The sequence below is a fragment of the Typopeltis vanoorti genome, chromosome 6 (assembly GCF_054136105.1).
Source record: "Typopeltis vanoorti isolate ZY-2024b chromosome 6, IOZ_Tvanoo_1.0, whole genome shotgun sequence".
NCBI classification, from domain to species: domain Eukaryota; kingdom Metazoa; phylum Arthropoda; class Arachnida; order Uropygi; family Thelyphonidae; genus Typopeltis; species Typopeltis vanoorti.
Window position 1 is genome coordinate 22,978,418 of NC_143554.1, and position 20,484 is coordinate 22,998,901.

The window sequence follows — 20,484 nt, forward strand, 5'->3', positions numbered from 1 at the left end:
ACGTCTTCTGCATCTAGAGGATCTTGTGGTAAGTTTAGTTGACTCTTATTATAACCAACTTATACGGAACCACAGGAATAATCTGTTATAGTGGATAGTTTCTATAACTCAATTTCGTTTAACATACACATTGTATCTATGGGATTTTAGTTGGGATTTGTTAGTAGTTTGTTACAGTAATAGTTGCTACAGAAAGAGCAAGATGTGTATAGAATAAGGAAGCCCACTGAGACAAATGGCTAAAACCTCTGCAAGTGATATTAATTTGGACATGCTAAGATGGGTTTGGTTATTCAACTCTGTTCATATGAATAACAGTAAAATGCTGACGGTGAGGATCCACATTGGATTTTAGGTATGTCTCCTGCAAACAGCAACAAACAAGTTTATGTTTTTGCAGAAGGACCTTGACATCATTGAAAATATAGTAAAATTCATGATGTTTCCATTGTAGGAATATAATAATCTTTTGGCTCTATAGATTTACTTGATTTCTAACAGTCTGAGGACTTAACTTTATCTGCTGTGTGTTTTTTATTTGCATGGAGAAGAACAGACAACTACTGTCATCTTCTCAGAAAAAAATGCTTATCCTGTCATCTGACACATTTAGTTTCATTTTAGTGGTAAACATTTTTTCTGCAGGATATGTGTTGGAAGCTTTTCTTTATGTAGAGCTCTTTGTTCACTAAGAGGGATCAGTGGTATCATTTTTAGAACTATCTCAGAAGTATTATGGCTGATAGTATTAATGTGCTCTAGTGTCAAGAAAGCAAGGTTAGTAATTAGGTATGTTATAACCGAACTGCTGGAGCAGTTATACATATTTATGCCCTTTTAGATGTTTTTCTGTTACTGTCTCAACATAAGGTAATTTCACCTTTGCCTCCTGAATCAGGAAGCAATGGTGAAACATCTGGTCTGGTTACAGGAAAATTCATCGAATGAACAATTCATCGAAAAACAATTCACCGAAAATTTTAAATTTTCGATAATGTTATGGTAAAATAATCCATTTAGAGCAAAAAACTTAACCAAGCAGACAGCTTCTTGTACTGCAACTTATACTAATTCTGCCAAGTCAGAGAGTTTTTGTAATCCAGTACATAATTTGGACACATTATTTCTTTGTCGCCCCGAATATAGCTGAACTGAAAACTGGAAAGGTTCGACATTTTCTTGTAAAAGTTTCAAATAGCGAATCTGAGTAAAATTCATCGCATAATAATTGCTGTATTGAAGTCGCATATTACTACTAGCAACCATAATAATAATGAAGCCTGCATAGTTCAGTCGGTAAAAATGAAGCCGTTTAGTTAGAAAGACCTGGGTAGTTGGATCCCATTTACGCATAATTTTTATCAGTCCTGTTCTGCTAAAGTTAGCAGGCATAATATAGATATGGCTCGGCTTCCAGAAACAGGCAAATCAGTCCCATGAACAAACATGAACAGTTATCGGACAAGAAAGATTATAAGAACCATATTGTTCTATAATTTTTCCCTATGAAAGTAGCATCGTAATCTCCTTATTCACGGTTCAGGTTATGTTCAATTTTCTCATAACATTTTCGAAAATTTTAAATTTTCGGTGAACTGTTTTTTCGATGAATTGCATTTGTGACGAATTGTCATTCGATGAATTGTTCATTCAATGAATTGCCATTTCGATGAATTGCCTTTTCGATGAATTGCCTTTTCGATGAGCTCTCCGGATACCATCTGGTCTACTCCTGACTCAGGAGTAGGCAGGATGTTCTGCCTTACATTTCATGCAGTCAATTTTTTTTGCACAGCAGGCTTTATTTCTGCACTCTTTACTACTGTAAAGGCACAAGTGATAGTCACAACAAGCAGTTCTGGTGTGTCAAAGATGAAGATGACATTTCTGATCAATACAGTTTCTTTTCAATATCTCTTTATACAGTTTCTAGGGATGACCTCTGGTTCTTCCCTGATTTACCACTATTTTCAGTAGAACCTCTCCAGCATTGATCCTATAACAACCCTTACTAATTTGTCATATCATGTCTATCATATCTCCCCTCTTCCTCCTGTCCACCAGAAAGTGCATGCTGCGGAGATGCTATTAGTTTCTAAGTTAGAAACAAATAATTTTAAAAATACAATTATATTAACAGTATTCTCTCAGTATATTTTTAATGATAACAAAATACTTACCATTTTTGGTGCTGATTCTCCAAAATTACATTTACTTGGCAAGACACCTCCATTTCTCACTTTATCCTAGAACAGATTTAAAAAAAAAAGCATCATGCCATAAACTTTAATGCAAAATTAATATTATTACTAGAGAGGCAGCATTGTGCTCTTAAAAAATTCACATTTAGTGACCTTTACAATTTAAAATGGTTTAACATATAAAGTCAATGGAAGTGAGTGCACATATTTATCTTTAGTGAATGCATAGTATTCTATATCATGAGGAATAACTCTTTTTGGCTTCATGCAAGGTTTGTCTAACAACTGACACATCACTTCAATTTTATTATGAACCTCCTCCACACAGGAATTTTTCTACAACGTGTTCCAGGTAAGATTTATGTAAGCATACTTGAAAAGAGGTTGAGAAAGATTGTCAAAGAGAAACTTGGAGAAGAACAAGCCAGATTCAGGCCAAATAGAGATTGTTAAGATCAAATTTTCACTTTAAGACAAAGAGTTGAGAAATCATGGGAATATGACAAGGATCTGTACTTAAGTTTTGTAGATCTGGAAAAGGCATATGACAAGGTACCCAGAGGAAAGCATTTCAAAATACTTCACTTATACAATGCATAGGCTATATTTAAGTTTTCAGTCAGCAGTTAGAATTGAAGGAAATAGAGGAAGATGGTTTAACGTAAAATCAGGGGGAAGACAAGGATGCACATTATCTCCACTCTTATTCATCAATCTATATGGATCACATTATAGAGCCTCCATAGCTCAGTCGGTATAGACGAAGCCCTCTGGTCAGAAAGACCCAGGTTTAATTCATCTGTGACATGAGGCACCTTTATCTGGTCTCATACAGAGATGGGGGGGGGGTTCACCCTGAAACTCGGGGTTTTTGCTCCCAGAATAGGCAAACCAGTCCTATGAATGCAATGGATTACAGTCAGGAATACTTAAGATGATCCCTCCAGCTATAAGTCTGATTTTCTTCAGCTATGCTGGTCCCGAGCCTGGAAAAAATAGGGAGGATTGAGATGGTGCCGTGCCTCCCCCATAAAAGGGGCTCACGGCCGTTGATCACATTATGAAAAAATATCACATTATGAAAAAATAGGCCTGATACAAGAATTGATGTCAAACTTAGCTCTTTGCTTTAGATGCTGTATACTCCTAAACATATCTAGTGCAAATCTACAAGATTCACTAACTAAATTGAATAACAGCTGTAACAAATATGGCACGAAAATTGGCAATAAAAATGCCAAACTTTAAAAAAATAGCCAAGGGCACAGAAAACTTCAGCTGCATTCTGAATGGAGATCCTATAGAACAAGTAACATATTTCAGCTATTTAGGCACAGTTTTTAGTGAAGATGGCAATTTAAATCTGGAAACAGACAACAAAATAAAGCAAAGCTGGTATGGTGGGTAGCAGCCAGCTGAATAAATTTATAAGAGAGAAATTAGCTAAAACACCAAACTAGCAGTACACAAGATAGTGTTTAAACCAGTTTTAAGTTATGGATCTAAGAGTTGTGTTAGAAATAAAGCACTTGGGCAATGACTAGAGATCATGGATATGAGAGTTGTGAAAAAAATTAAGGGAGTGAATCAATGACAGAATCATATTAACAATGAAGATATTAGAAAGGAACTTGACATTATTAGCATTCAAGAATATGTCAGCAGAGCTAATGTAAGGTGGTATGGCCACTTATGAAAGGGTGAAGAAAGGTTAGCAAAACAGGTGTTTGATGCCAAGATGGCAGGAAAGAAACCCAGAGGAAGACCAAAGTTTAGGTGGATTGATTTGGTCAGAAGTGCCTTAGAAGCACCAAATATTAGATATGACAATATTGTCATACTAAGTTTTAAAAGAGGTAAACCGTGAGTAGACATATCGGTACACAATAAATAACGGAAAAAACTCATGTAGAAAGATTATTTATTAGTATAATTTTCGCCTGTGTGTCACAGGCATCTTCAGTACATTAAGCTCAAAATTAAACACTAACTGACAATTCCAAAAAGCGCCACCTAAGTAGCTGGTGTAAGATAACTTTCCTAAAAAAAAAAATAATAAAAAAAAAAAAAATTAAAAAAAAAAAAATAAATACAATAAAAAGTTAGGAAAGATTAGCTGATTTGTAAAGTACTATCTCCCATAAAGGGGATAGACGTAAGCCGTCGGATCTGTTTAAGTTAGGAGAATGAAGTAGAGTTTCACATGTTTCTTTATAAAGGCGTTCTTTATAAAGAACTTTTCAGGTTTAAAGTATTCAATATAAGATTGGTGTTCTTCTAGCCGAATAGAGGCAGATCTTCCCGTTTGTCCGAAATAAGATAATCCACAAGAGCACGGAATCTGGTAGACACCTGGATGATTAAGATGAACGTAATAGCAAAAGTTTTAAAACCACTGAATATTTTTGTTGCCTTTCGACCGTTTAGAAAAATCTCCACCTTTCTCACTTCTCCTAAGGACAAGCTTCCGCATCTTAATCATCCAGGTGTCTACCAGATTCCGTGCTCTTGTGGATTATCTTATTAAGGACAAATGGGAAGATCTGCCTCTATTCGGCTAGAAGAATACCAATCTTATATTGAATACTTTAAACCTGAAAAGTCTGGACTTTCTGAACATGCCATCTTCACTAGACATGAGTTCTTCACAAAAGTCAGTTTCTCATGGAACGCCTTTATAAAGAAACATGTGAAACTCTACTTCATTCTCCTAACTTAAACAGATCCGACGGCTTACGTCTATCCCCTTTATGGGAGATAGTACTTTACAAATCAGCTAATCTTTCCTAACTTTTTATTGTATTAATTTTTTTATTTATTTTATTTTTATTTATTTATTTTTTATTTATTATTATTATTATTATTATTTTTTTTTTAGGAAAGTTATTGACCTTTTTAGTTATCTTACACCAGCTACTTAGGTGGCGCTTTTTGGAATTGTCAGTTAGTGTTTAATTTTGAGCTTAATGTACTGAAGATGCCTGTGACACACAGGCGAAAATTATACTAATAAATAATCTTTCTACGTGAGTTTTTTCCGTTATTTATTGTGTACCGATTGTCATACTAGATATGACAATATTGGAGTACTCACAGGTAATAGAATGATTTGGAAGAAAATGGTTGATAGAAGATTAATAATAATGTAAACTTAATCATGCTGTGCTGTCAGAGTGGCCTGAACACACCTTGGGGTACATATCAGAAGATTGATAATGATGACCTTCTCCCCCATTTGGTTCAATGAGATAACTAAAGCCATTTCTATATGAATAAAATTATCTAGCAACTGATGCAGTGAACTAGAAGTTTTTGTATCTCAATGAAGAAGAAAATATTCATGATCCATGCATGGACAACACTTCCCATGTGCTGATATTTTGGAAACTACCTAAAAATATAAGAAGTAATGAAATGTATAGAAAGTGTTGAAAACAAGGAAATGCCTGCAGACAATCATAAAATTGTGTATTTTGTAATATTATTCTTATATAGCGATGCCATTCATTCTGGATTATATAAATAATAGCCCACTCACAGTACATCAGTACTGTGGGTGGATAGGGGTTATGTCATCTGGTTGTCAATCTTCATAAGTAGGATTCACAAAAACATAAACCAGAATTTTGACATTAAAACAGTCCCAATGAAAGAATAAATTTTAAAAGAGATATTAAACATCAAATTTCATTAAATTCCATCAAGCTAGGGAAGAAATATTTAAAACCATTTTGCCATATAAACAGACTTTTATAATTGTTTATATATACATGGGTGGTGTGAAAATTTCTCGGCCTAACAATGAAAAAACAAATTTATAATTTCACAATTACTTTTATTTTTCAACATAATCTCCCTTAAGACTAATATATTTATTTCAGCGATGCTCAAGCACCATTATCCCATCCCTGTAGTTTCTCAGTAAGATCTGCAAAATATCCCTCTACTGCTGCAATCACCTCTTGATTCAAAGAAAAACGCTGACCACTGAGGAAGAGTTTTAGTTTTGGGAAGAGACAGAAGTTGAAGGGAGCCAAATCTGCGAAATAGGGTTGATGTTCCAACAATTCATAGTGCAGAGCCCTTAATTTTCCCATTGCCAAAACACCTCTGTGGGCAGGTGCATTGTCCTGATGAAAGATGATTTTTATCTTCTGCAAACCTGGTCTTTTGTCACCTAGTCTGGTTAAAAGATCGGAATAATATTCCCGGTTATTGTTTTACCCTTTTCAAGATAATTAATAAACAAAATGCCTTTAGCATCCCAAAACACTGATGCCATGACCTTGTCTTCTTTGGCATGGAACAACCAGCTCCACTGTTTTGACTGCAGTTTGGATTTTGGTGTGTACTTGTGAATCCAAGTCTCATCCATAGTAATAAATTTATGCACAAAATCGGTTTTATTCTTGTTAAAATGCTCCAAGCACTGTTCAGAGATTTTCATGTGAGTGCGTTTTTGATCTGCACAGTGCCCATCTTGCACAAAGCTTTTTTATTTGCAATTCTTCATGCAAAATGTATCCTGCACATTGTTTTGAAATGCCTGTAGTCTCAGCAATTTCACACACTTTGACTCACCAGTCATCCAATACCATATCATGCACTGATCAATGATTTTTGGTGTTGATACACTTTTTGGACGTCCTTCATGTGGATCATCTTCAAGGCTAGTACGGATTGTTTAAACTCGGCAGCCCATTTCTTAATTGTCGAAAATGAAGGAGAAGAGTGCCCATAAAGGTTTGCGAACTTGAATGAATTTCTTTTGGCGTTAAACCTTCTTTTACAAAGAATTTTATAACCGCACGATACTCAATTTTATCCATTTCAAGGGATACAGACAACACTTTGGCTTCCGACAGCTGTATATAAAAAAAACTACTTGATAAAATGACTTGCAATTTCACACTGATGCTCATGACACACGTACCAACTTAGAAAAAAAAAAATCTTGCCGATAGTGTTGCCATTTATGGTTGAGGCTGAGAACTTTTCAGACCACCCACGTGTGTATGTGTGTGTATATATATATATATATTTATATATATATATATAATACAGTGTGGAATTGTTCTGAGTTGAATTTTTAACTGTCAATATTTCTGTTTTCATAAGGATTGTCATAATCCTGTGCCAAATTTAGATTATTCAAAAAACTCTACTGAGTGCTGGCACTTTTGTAAAACTCACTATTCAAAAGCTCGAGTATTCATGACATATCGACCCATTTTTAGCTTAAGCTATCTAATCTAGAAATAATATTGTTTTCTTAATTTTGCCACTACAAATGGTTCAGTTGAAAATAAAATTAAAACGATTTGACAAATTATAATAGATTTTAAATACCAAATTTCATTATATTCCACTCTGATGATGTGAAATTACTAAACATCACTTTGTCCATAAATCTACTTGAAATAGTTCTTGAGAGATAACTATCTCAGGCAACATGTTAAGGAGAAAAGGCGATGATCAAGAGTTCTAGATCTAATCATTTCATCAGAGGATGTCATTGTGAGAGGGGGTTTTCACATTTTCCTCCAGTTGGTGAAAGTGATCATGAAGTAATCACCAGTGTTGTGGTTAGTCATATACAGACTTTTGTGAGCAAAGAATATATGTGGAATTATGAGGCTGGTGATTATGACACGCTTAGGAGACAGCTTGAAGCTATTACATGGAATGAGGAGTTGAGCAGTAAGGTAATAAATACTGCATGGGAACCGACAAAGAAATACATAGTATTTATTTGTCAGGGAATTGTAAAAAAATTATCATTATTATTATCAACACCCAACCTCCATGGAGTCAGAGACTCATCATGGGAGGTACTCACTATTACATACAGTGCTCATCCAACCGCACTCAAGCAAATATTCCACAAACAATAATCCCACTAGTTGTTACACTCTAGTGGGATTTGTGCAAAAATAATGTTATCTGAAAAGATGGCAAAAGATTCCACCAGGTCCGCCAATTTTGGGCTGTCAATTTGATGAGCTTCAGAGAGCTGCTGGTAGTGAATAGGAGAGGCAGTAAATTTTGGTAGTCTGCTGAAAGATAAGTTACTGTCTGTTCAGAGTTGAGAGAACTATAGCTGACAGAATGCAAAGAAGTCAATTCATGTTGAAGGGGAGAAAGAAATAAGGGATGTATGAATTCCATAATACGGGAAATATGAAATCCAGTACAGTCAACAAGTTCTGGTGTTAAACCTTTCTGTAGTGCTTGCAAAAGAATATTGCATAATGTGTTGACATTCTGTGAAAAAGAATCATTATAAGGTGGTATCCTTGTTCCAATTTCTCAGGCCACAAAATGTGTAAGTGAAATTGTGGGGTATCAGAGTCAACTGTTAAAAGAAATCATAGGGAATCAAAAGGTGGAGATAAGCAAATTTAAATTTCCTAAAAACTGCTATGGAAAGAATATTATTGAAAACATAGCTTTGAACAATTTTGATATAGACGTTATAAGAACTATTCATGAATTATATGAAGTCAAGAAAAAAGTGTCAACTGTTTCTAAATTTGCTCCTGTGCTGAAAGAAAAAAATAATTTTTCTTGGAAAAGAGAAACTTGGAAAAGAGAAAAAGGAAAATACTTCATGAAATCTGATTTTATTTCAAAAAGTCACAGAATACTAGGAAACTTATCATGGAGCAAAGTGACAGTTTTATCTAGAATGCAGTACTTGAGGGCAATACAACATTTCAGGGAGGAGAAAAGATCGATAATGCATCTAGATGAAACTTGGATTGAAGTAATTTAACTTTTGGAAAAATGTTGTTAATCTCAAGAAGAAGAATGTGGAATGTTACAAACCGGAAAATGTTACACTGCCTCACAGTGTATGATAATTTTGTGTAGGGGTGAAGAAATGTTTTTTTTTTTGTTTTACTAAATTTACCATGGACAAATGAATTCTAATCTTCAAAAAGTGGGCAAAGGAAAAGCTGATTCCAAACCTTCCTAAAAATGTGGTTGTTATAATTGATTACTCCATCCAATTAAACAAAGTTCCAAATTCTTGTAATAGGAAGCAAGTCATTATGGACTGGCTCTCTGCAAATAACATTTCTCATTTCCCAGATATGTGGAAAACTGAACTGCCCAACTTGGTCAAAAGAAACTCACCCAAAACTAAACTATTTAAATTTGACATGTTGCTCAAAGCATATGGATTCCTAGCTTTGAGACTACCATCATATCATTGTGATTTGGGCAGAAGTGAAAAATTTTATTCATCATCACAATGTAACTGGGAATACTGATATGTCGAACCTTTAAGTTTTTAGAACAGGCAATTAAAAGTATTACAGTTCAAAACTGGGGAAAATATTGGGGAAAAAGATTTGATAGAGATATTTTTTTCAAAATTGTATGCATTGTTTTGTTAAATAGTCATAACAAGTCATAAAAAAAAAACTCCTCTACTTTATTTTTGATACTTCAAGCATTCATGTACATGCATTTCAACATTCCCTTGGGTTCATAGTTAGGTAATGTCATTACCTGGCCATTCAGATTCGAAACCTGGGAAACTGTACCTGACTCTTCACAATCATTCCTGCACTCATACTTATCTATCCCAGGGGTGGCTATTTCTGCACAGATATTCCTGTACTCACGCTCATTTGTCCCAGGGGTGGCTAGACACATCCTTTATTGCTTTCTACCAATATCTAGTTTCCATGGTTTTGCACTTTCAACCTCTCACAGAACAACACTTTCTCCAAGCACAGTCCATCAAGCATATACAGGTCCTTATATCTGTCAAATTCACTCCACCCATCTATAAACTGTACACCATTCCTCCTGCACAATCTTCTCATTGACTCATTGGCAATCACGACCCTTCTCAATTCTGTCCTATCATGCCAAGGCAGCAGACTGACAATCTTTACTTTCTTATTCCATTTTTGTTTCTTCTAACAACACTTTCACATCTTCTCTCATTGCACATTTCTCACCTTTCAAATCATTTGTGCCTGCCATAACAATTAACTCGTTTACTTCTTTCTTCTGTAAGCATAAAGCCTTCACTACTATCCTTTAGCTTTGCACTTGGAAAGCATGCTTTAGTCACTTTCTCATTGAGTCAGTGGTGCACCCAGAGGGGAAGGGCCAAGGGGCCTGGGCACCCCCCAAAGAAAAGGGAAAAACACTAGAAAATTTTCCAAAAATCTTTTCCTAATTAAAATTCATTTTTTTTATTTATGTTGTGTCGTGTCTTCTATTTCTATACTACTTATGAATTAGCGATCATTGCAGATGCTCAGTCATAGGTCGTATGAGATGCATAATGTGTATTTGCAAATCGTCTACTCAACTCCCCCCCCCAGGGTTAATTCCCGAGTGTTCGGCCCCCTCCAAGATTAAATCCTGGGTGCGCCACTGCATTAAGTATACCTCTTATCTTTGAATCTCCATATAATATTATCTCTTTTCTCCCAGTTTCTAGCACTTTCATGCTTTTCCCATTCACTATTTCTTTCATTCTAAATCCTTCTATACTAATTGTTTCTTTGGTCACTCAAGCTCACATTTTGTCATGTTAAGGAGTCCATGCAAGTGTGCAATTTCTTTCTGTACTGGCATGTGATCATCCACATTATTACTTTCAACCACTTCTTTCAAACTCTCATTCATATTTTGTGCACAAATATTCACTGCTTCTCCACAACACTTTAACAATCTTGCCTTATATCCATAAAATCGGTCACTTCGTTTTTTCGATCCTGACAAAACTTGCATTTCTTATACTTACTTAAGAATTTCTGACAAATATTGTCTCCATTATTACTCTCATTCCACAAACCATTCACTATTGGCAACAAATACATTAAACAAACGCACTACTTCACACTAAATCCTGCACACTGATATCAGTCAACATCGATGTTCTGGTCACCATTTTTTCTTGTATGTATCAGTGTCATAACGAAGAAAGTTTTTGAAAGAATATCACGTACCAATGATACCATTTAGCAACATAGTCAAAAATAAAATACCACCAATTATATATAACATTATTGCTAATATCTACTAAAAAATACAGCAATCCCTCGATTAATGCAGCTAATGCATTCTTTAAAACAGGCACATTAATCAAAAACAAAATAATCGAATATAATAACCTATGGGAAAAAGTATAATTTGTTTCTCAAATTTCTTTTTCGACCCTTATTTTTTATAAAAGAATTAGGATACATCTCAGGGCCTAGTTAAAGGAAAATCATGAAACTGATAGAGAATAAAACATATTCAGAATATCAATTTATTATTCTACTTCTTAACAAAGAATTGAGCTAACGTAGTTTGGCAGGCATTCTGTTTCTTACACACAACTGATGGTATGGCCCTACTGCCTCTTCTACTCTTCTGCAAGTTTACTGTTTCTCTCTTCATCAGGGTCAGTCTCTAAGCATTGCTGCTTATAAACTTTAATTGTACGAACATTTTCAAATTGTTTCTGTGAAATCTCTTTGGGCTTGTCAGGGATTAAATTTTCTTCATATTCTTCAGGATCTTCCCATGGTGCATCTAAATTTTAAAGGACGGAATCACCCAATTTCTCAGAATGAGATTTAATTAACTTAGATTTATTTGAAAAGTCTCTAAAATAATTTTGCATAATGTGATTCCAAAAGGCTCACATATTGCCAGCAGAAATGTCATTCGACTTTGAAACTTTATGACCAGGCTGAGATTTCTCTGATTTGGTCAGAAAAGTCTTGGAAGGCATTCGCTTCCAAAAAAGGCTGGTTCCATTGACATTAAATATTTGTTAGTCACAATGCTCCCCCCCCCGCCTCCTTTCTTCCACAATTTTCTTCAAAATCTCTGGATAATTTGTGGCCACCTTGTTATCTGCACGTGCAGCTTTGCCTGTGATTCAAACATTATGTAGGCTATTTCTCTTTTTTGAAACGCTCAAACCATCCAGCACTAGTGTAGAATTCTTCTTCTTCTTTTACATCCTTGATAGCAAGGATGCAAAAAAGACTTAATGCTTTTGATTTAATAAAGTCAGTGTTTAGCGGGATCCGTTTTTGGTTGCAATCTTCGATCCGTGTAGAAAGAAGTCTTTCTAATTCAATCATTTTAATACTTTGATTTCAAGTGGTCTGCATGCATGATGAACTTGAAACAATCTTATCTTTCTCTTTGTATTCAGCAGCTTTGTTTAAAATTGCTCTTATAGTTGATTCACCCATTTTTGTGTTCTTGTCCATCTTTGCTCTGGACTTGCCTTGTTCATTTTTCTTTATTATTCCAAGTTTTTCATCAAATAAGATTACTTTTTGAATCATTTTCACACTTCCACTTTTTTGCTCACTAATTCTTTTACTCATGATGAAAGGCTGGGAAAATACTTTAAATTAAAAAATTAAGGAAAACAGTTGCAAAGGAGGGACGAGATATGATAATCAAAAGGCTCAGTAATTAGCAGTTGAATTACATTTTGGGAATAAATTTGGAACACAGTGTACATGGAAATAGTGTAGTACGCCATTAAAATTCACTTTGTGAAATGGTTTAAATCGGTAACTAAATTATTTCATCCTGATGAGTGGTTTTTTAAAAGTTAGCCATAAAAATGTACAGAGAGAAAAATTTTTTAAATCTGTAACATTTATTTTTAAGATGTATATAGGCACACTAAACGAATTCTAGAAGCAATTTAATCGAATTTGGGTATAGAAAAAACATGACGCACTAATCGAGGGAGTGCTGTAATGTCTTATCTGAGCAATACTTGTATGGCAGTGGCAACTAAGGACAATTTCCTCTCCTTAGGAAATGCAATTATAATTGCCTTTTTCCAGGTATCTGGAAATATTATCATTATTCCAAGACCTGACGGAGTCAAAGAATCATCTAGGAGGACCTTTTGTCATACACACAGCTCATACCGTACCTTAAACACACTCAAATTCTCGGCAATGCATTCCAATCATTCACAACACTGCATGCAAAAAACCTGCTTCTCACTCCCCTGCTCACACCCTCCTTATACAGCTTCCAGGGATATCCTCTGGTTCTCAACCAATCTCCCACTGTTTGCTGTGAAACCTATTCAACGTTGATCCTATAACAACCCATTGCTAACTTGTAGGTCTGTTTCATATCATCCCTCTTCCTCCTATCCACTAGACTCTGTAAATTGAACCTTCTCAACCTTTCCTCATATTCAACATTCCAGAGATCAGAAACTACCTCAGTAAGTCATCTCTGGGCCTCCTTTCCAACATCTCATAATCCTTTTGAAAACCAAATCTGTGCACAGAAGTCCATGTGTGGCCTAATCAAACCCTTATACAATGGAACAAGAATCTCCTTACTTCTATATGTCATTGTCCTCTGCATCATTCCCAGAATTCTCTGTGTTGTCCTCACAATTTTTAATGTCCCCCTAAAACTTTCAGAACCTTATCCACTATCACTCCAAGATCTCTTATTTCCACCATCTCCAACAATATATCCCCACCAAGTATAAATTCCACATCCCATTTTTGTTTCCCAAATTTTAAAACCTTACATTTTGCATCATTGAACTTGCATCCCCATTTCCATGCCCATTCACTCAATTTATTCAAGTCTTCTCGTAATTATTATTATTATTATCAACATTTGACCTCCATGGAGTCAGAGAATCATCGTGGGAGGTACTCACTATTGCATACAATGCTCATCTAACCGCATCTTAAACTGATTCAATGTGTCCACATCCACAACATACTCAGGCAATGCATTCCGATCACCCTCCACCCTCCATGCAAAGAACCTGCTTCTCACTCCTTTGCTCACACCCTCCTTATACAGTTTCCAGCAATGGCCTCTTGTTCTACTTCCCTCTCCCACTCTATGAAAAATCTCTTCCATGTCTACCTGATAACAACCCCTGACCTGCTTATATGTCTCAATCATATCGATGCCATGATGCGACTTTGTCTTCTTTGGTGCTGAACAACTAGCTTCTGTTCACTGTTTTGACTGCTGTTTGGATTCTAGTGTGTAATGGTGAATCCAAGTCTCATCCATAGTAATAAATCAACACACAAAATCAGTTTTATTCTTATTAAAACACTCCAAGCACTATTCAGAGATTTTCATGTGAGTACGTTTTTGATCTGCTATGAGGCAAGCACAGCACCCATCTTGCACAAAGCTTTTTTATTTGCAATTTTTAATTTCATTTTTCATTGTTCTCACAAAAGCAGTAACAGAAACCTTAGGAATAAAGCACAAATGGATTAGAAAAAGAGGACTACGAGACTGGAACAAAGAAATAGAAAAGATAATAAAAACCAAAAAGGACAATTACCAGAAATGGCTAAATTCCAAAACAATAGAAGCAGAAATTGAGTATAAAAGAAATAGTGCAATTGCAAAACGAGAAGTAAAAAAAAAAACATAGAGAAAGATGGAACAATTTCATAACAGAACTAGAAAAGGATTTATTTAAGCCACAACCCAAAACCTATAAAGTAATAAAATACATGAATAAAGAAATAAAAGAAAAGATAAAAATACAAACAATAGATTTAGAAAAATGGGTGACCTATTTCCAAAATCTTTGGACAGATGAGAACAATGAATTAAAATTTTATAAGACAAAGAATGACCTAATAGAAAATATCACAATGTTAGAACTGAAAAATAGAATAAAGAAGATGAAAAATAGGAAAACACCAGGAGAAGACAATATAAATATAGAACTATACAAAAATGCAGGTGAAAAATTTAATGAAAGACTTCTGCAATTTTTTAATATGGTTTGGATGTCCGGAAAAACCTCTAACTCTTGGAAAAAAGCACTGGTTATCCCAATCTATAAAAAAGGAAATAAAGACAATTGCAATAATTATAGGGGAATTAGCCTGCTGAATCAGGATATAAAATATATGCAGGAATATTAAAAGAGAAACTAAGCAGCATTGTAGAAAACAAATTACTAGAAGAACAAAATGGTTTCCGAAAAGGCCGATCCTACATAGATCCAATTTTTACTTTAAAATTATTAATAGAAAAGAGAAGAGAATTTCAAAAAGAAACACACGTGGCCTTTATTGATTATGAAAAAGCCTTTGACAAAATTAGTAGACAAAAATTGTTTAAAATATTAACCGATTTAAACATACCAAACCAACTTTTACAATCTATTCAAGAAATATATACAGGAAATAAAATAGCAGTTAAATTAGAACACACCTCAGAATGGAAAGATATATCAAGAGGAGTACGACAAGGATGTACCCTCTCACCTCTGCTTTTCAATATATATATAAATGAAATATTAACAATCTGGAAACAGCATAACCCATTTGGTATACAAATGACCCTGCAAATGAAGATAGATACACTACTATTTGCAGATGATCAAATAGTATTAGTTACATCAGAAGATGACTTACAAAGATCATTAAAATCATTAAATGATATCTCAAAGCAATATAATATGACAATATCCAAAGAAAAAACAAAAATAATGGCATTCAAAGGAGAAAACCCAATAAGAAGTAAAATAGTGATAGATAATAAAATACTAGAACAAGTAAACACTTTCAGATACTTGGGATGTGATCTATCATACGAAGAAGAAAAAGACATAGACACTAAAATATCAAACTTTGTCAAAGTAAATGGCATAATAAATAATATATTTAAGCCATCCCTGGTACAAAAACACACTAGAATCAGACTATATAATGTCTTGTCAAAACCAACTCTACTATACGGAAGCGAAACATGGACCATGAAAAGGAAAGATGAAAAACGAATTCAAACAGCAGAAATGAAGTTCCTCAGAAAAACAGCTGGAAATACCAAGTGGGACCACAAAACAAATGAAGAAATCTTACAATCCCTGAAAATAAAACCAATTAATTACTACATAAGACAGTATAAACAAAAATGGCTAGAACATTTAAATCGAATAGACAACAGCAGACTACCAAAAATATTATACAGATACAAAATAAGTGGAAAAAGAAGAATCGGAAGACCAAGAAAGAGATGGCATGAGACCGGAACAGGCCACATGGCCTAAATTCCATGTTAGGAAGAAGAAGAAGAAGATTTTTCATTGTTAGGCCAAGAACCTTTCAGACCACCCTCATATTCTTTATACAAGCTCTTAACTCCAAAATCTTCAGTATACATAATATATCCTACATGTTCTTTTGAAATGTCTATAGTCTCAGCAATTTCATGCACTTTGACTCACCGGTCATCCAATACTATATTACCGGGCACTTGATCAATGATTTCTGGTGTTACACTTTCTGGACGTCCTTCACGTGGATCATCTTCAAGGCTGGTACGGCCATGTTTAAACTCGGCAGCCCATTTCTTGATTGTTGAAAACAAAGGAGAAGAGTGCCCATTAACTTTTATGAACTTCGAATGAATTTCTTTTTGTGTTAAACCTTCTTTTACAAAGAATTTTATAACCGCACGATACTCAATTTTATCCATTTCAAGAGATACAGACAACACTTTTGCTTCATACAGGAAGGGAAGGTAATGTTTCAGCAACTCTGTAACATTATCATTTCATGATAACATTACAGAATTAGACAAGGGGAATGGATACACCATGATACAGCATGGAAAACTACTGCGTAAACTGGAGAATATGGGATTGAATAATAAAATATTAGCATGGATAAGATGATGGATGACTGACAGATATCAAAAAGTGGTATATGGGTGATGTGAGTCTGCAAGATTTAAGCTTGGTGTATACCACAGGGATCAATCCTTGGTACACTGTTATTCAATCTTTACATGAATGACACTGGGAAGGATTTGACAGGTGATATACAGCTATTTGTTGATGATACAAAGATAGGCAGAATAATCTGGAATACAGTCAATATGCAGTACTTGCAGAGGCTGGAATTGCGAGCATTTGAAAATGGCTACTAGTTCAATGTTAGTAGATGTGGAGTTGCATTTTGGGTAACTAGATATCCAATATCATTTTATATGGGTGGGATTATGCTAGAAGGACTGATCAGGCTAAAAATCTTGGAGTTTTAGTACACAGGAAGTTGAAGCTCATGCACCATATAACAAAGATTGCAATGCAACTCACAGGATTACTGCAATGCTGAAACAAATTTTAACATGTAAAGAAAAGGAAGTAATTTTTCCTAAGGTCATGAATTACTTGGATTACAATACACCATCTTCAAGGTCTCCTGGTTTCTGTTGTGATGTTGATACTGTGGAGAGAGAATGCAAAGGAGTGTTAAAGATGATATTGGGATTGTGGAATACAGATTATGAAGATAGATTGAGAATTTGCAGACTGCAGATACTAGCAAAAATAAGAAAGAGGAATGATATGATGAAGAATTTCAGCTACTGGTCATACGGGATACCAGTAGATGGAATTATTCATTTTATTGAGAGTAAGAAAAGGACTAGAGAGCATCTGTGCAAGTTGAGAATGAATGCAGTGAAGAAAGGGGGAGGGTGACTAATCTAGTATGGATATGCTTGGAAGGTGGTTATCCATCACAATGTTTAGTGGGAAAAACAGACATCTAAAGGTAATAATTAACCAAATCTATTTAACTAATTAGGTTAATCAGCCAATATTTTGCCTTGTCATCAATGCATCTTCATAGGCATAAAAAATATACAGGGCATGTATATACAAGCATACTAGTAGGAAAGCAAAAACACAGACAATCTTGGAGACTGTAATTTTTAGACCATTTGCATGTGTCTATCACTACATCTATAAAGGGATGCCAGTTAGGACTGTAAGAACTCACTTTTCACAATCTGTATGTGTGTGCTTGTCTGAGCACACACATACAGATTTCAATTAACAGTTCCTGTTCACCAATGTGAAGAGTGGAAATTATACATTTACTCCAATATCTACTTCCACTGGACACTGCAGAACTTTTTAAGGACTGTATTAATAACACCTTCTTTAAATTTCAAGAGGAATACTATGAACAGAAGAAAGTACAAGCAATGGGTTCTTCTCTTTCTCTGCTACTAGCAAATTTATTCATGAAGTAGCTTGAGAAACAAGGTGTACAGCATTGGGGAATATGATCTAAAGCAGCGTTTCCCAAACTTTTCCTATGATGGAACACTTCACAAATCCTGAAATTTTCACGGAACATCTTGGTTATTTGGTAATGTATTAATTAATGTAATTAATTGTTAATTTAGCTGATTTTTATTATTAATTAATAATCGATCATTAATTATTAATTAATAATTAAACATCAATTAAATATAAACATCATTAAATTAATTTGTGCTGATTTTCATTGACATATCCCATTCTGATCACCAAAAATTTATAATATTATTATAATGTACTCATGAGTGAATGCAGACTTTTTCTCCTGTGTGCTGGAAGTTTTCCCCTCCTTTTGTACATCCTGGAGATCGCTTTGTAGGCTGGTGGTGGATGACTTACTACAGTGGTGCACCCAGAGGGGGAGCCAAGGGGCCCGGGCACCCCCCAAAGAAAAGGAAAAAACACTAGAAAAATTTCCAAAAATCTTTTCCTAATTAAAATTCATTTTTTTTATTTATGTTGTGTGCTACTTATGAATTAGCAATCACTGCAGATGCTCAGTTATAGGTCGTATGCGATGTGTAGTGTGCATTCGCAAAATGTTTACTCAACTCGCCCCCCCCCCCCAAAGGTTAATTCCTGAGCGCTCGGCCCCCTCCAAGATTAAATCCTCAGTGCACCACTGACTCACTATCTGTTGCATCACACCTTCAATAAGAGATTTCTTAATAACAAAATTAAACAAAGTCCTTTGTCTCTTATTCATATTAAAATTTAAATCTGCAGGCCTATTACTTTTAAAAAATCACAGCACCATGGTTTAGAAACTTTCACCCTACAATACGAACTTACGAAGTAAGTATTCAGTATTACTAGATTTGAGAACCGGATACAGACTACCTTGATCTTCAATTTTAGTGGAAAAATATTCTTTATACTTCCTCGCTGACTGGTTTCTAACATTTGCAACACAGATGTTATTTCTTTCAGTTTTGAGAACAGAGGATATGCCGCCCATTGTTGTAATTGGCTTGCAGGCAATTTTTATGATCGGTCATAAACAGCGGTATTCCCTTTCCTGAATGTTGAAAGATTTCGATGTGTGAAAATTAATGATAATTCATGAATATTTCCATGTTTATAAATATGCCACCTAGTCACTGACATTTGTTACACAGATGTCATTTCCTTCAGTTTTGAGAACAGAGGATACACCACCCATTGTTATAATCCGTTTGCAGGCAATTTTTATGACTGGTCATAAACAGCAGTATTCTCTTTCCCAAATGTTAAAAGGTTTTTCGCTGTGTGAAAATTAACGATAATTTATGAATACTTCCATGTTTCAAAATACACGGCTTGGTCACTAACATTTGCTACACAGATGCTATTAGGCGTTCTGGGTCTGAGCTTTTCGACATATTCACGAATATTATTCTCCTCAGAATATTTCCACTATAAAATATTTATTCATGAAAGTGCTTAGAAAACTAAAATGACAAATTCTAGGAGAACTTCTCGCGGGACACTTATTCACCTTCCGCAGAACACAGTTTGGAACACCCTGATCTAAAGTGTTATTAATGTACATAAATGACATTTTCATTGTTTGGCTTGGCTCCACTAACCAACTAGAAGAATTATCTCATATCTTAATAATATTCACTCTTGCATGAAATTCACTTCTCAGTTGGAAATCAACAGGGCTTTACTGTTTTTGGATATGCTTGTAGTAGTGTCTGAGCAGAACAAACTCAATTACTCGGTTTACAAGAAACCTAACCGTATGGAACAATATCTGCATGCCATATCTCATCACCCCTGGCACAAAAACTAGTATTATAAAACAAAACAAAATTAAAACAAAATACCTACTAACATCTTCTTCATCGACCATTTCCTGCCCACTTCTGAACAAAGGCTACTCTCTAACTCCTAGAATGGTAAATATGGAGTAATCTTCTTCTTCTGCAGCTTTTCCAACTTTAGTAGGGTCGCTGTTTGTGGTGAGTCTCCTCCACAACTTCCTGTCTTGGGCTGTAGCCACATCCAAGTTCTTCATCCTCAAGTCCTCCTCCACCATCTCCCTCCATCTCTTCTTTGGCAGGCTGCGCTTCCTCTTCCCCTGCACATCCATCTGCATAACCTTTCTTCCCACATACTCTTCCTCATCACCTGACCACACCATCTCAATGGAGTAATGATCCTTTAATTTTCCTC

General features: G+C 35.0%; 1 protein-coding gene across 4 annotated transcripts in view; it reads right to left on the reverse strand.

The window, feature by feature from the left end:
- Positions 1–20,484, reverse strand: part of LOC150105337 (uncharacterized) — a 409,874-nt gene that overhangs the window by 46,205 nt on the left and 343,185 nt on the right. For all 4 annotated transcript variants that reach the window (XM_090394715.1, XM_090394718.1, XM_090394714.1 and 1 more), the window contains one exon: positions 2,181–2,246. In XM_090394715.1, the coding sequence (XP_090250841.1) occupies positions 2,181–2,246 (66 nt within the window). The remainder of the gene's footprint in view (positions 1–2,180; positions 2,247–20,484) is intronic.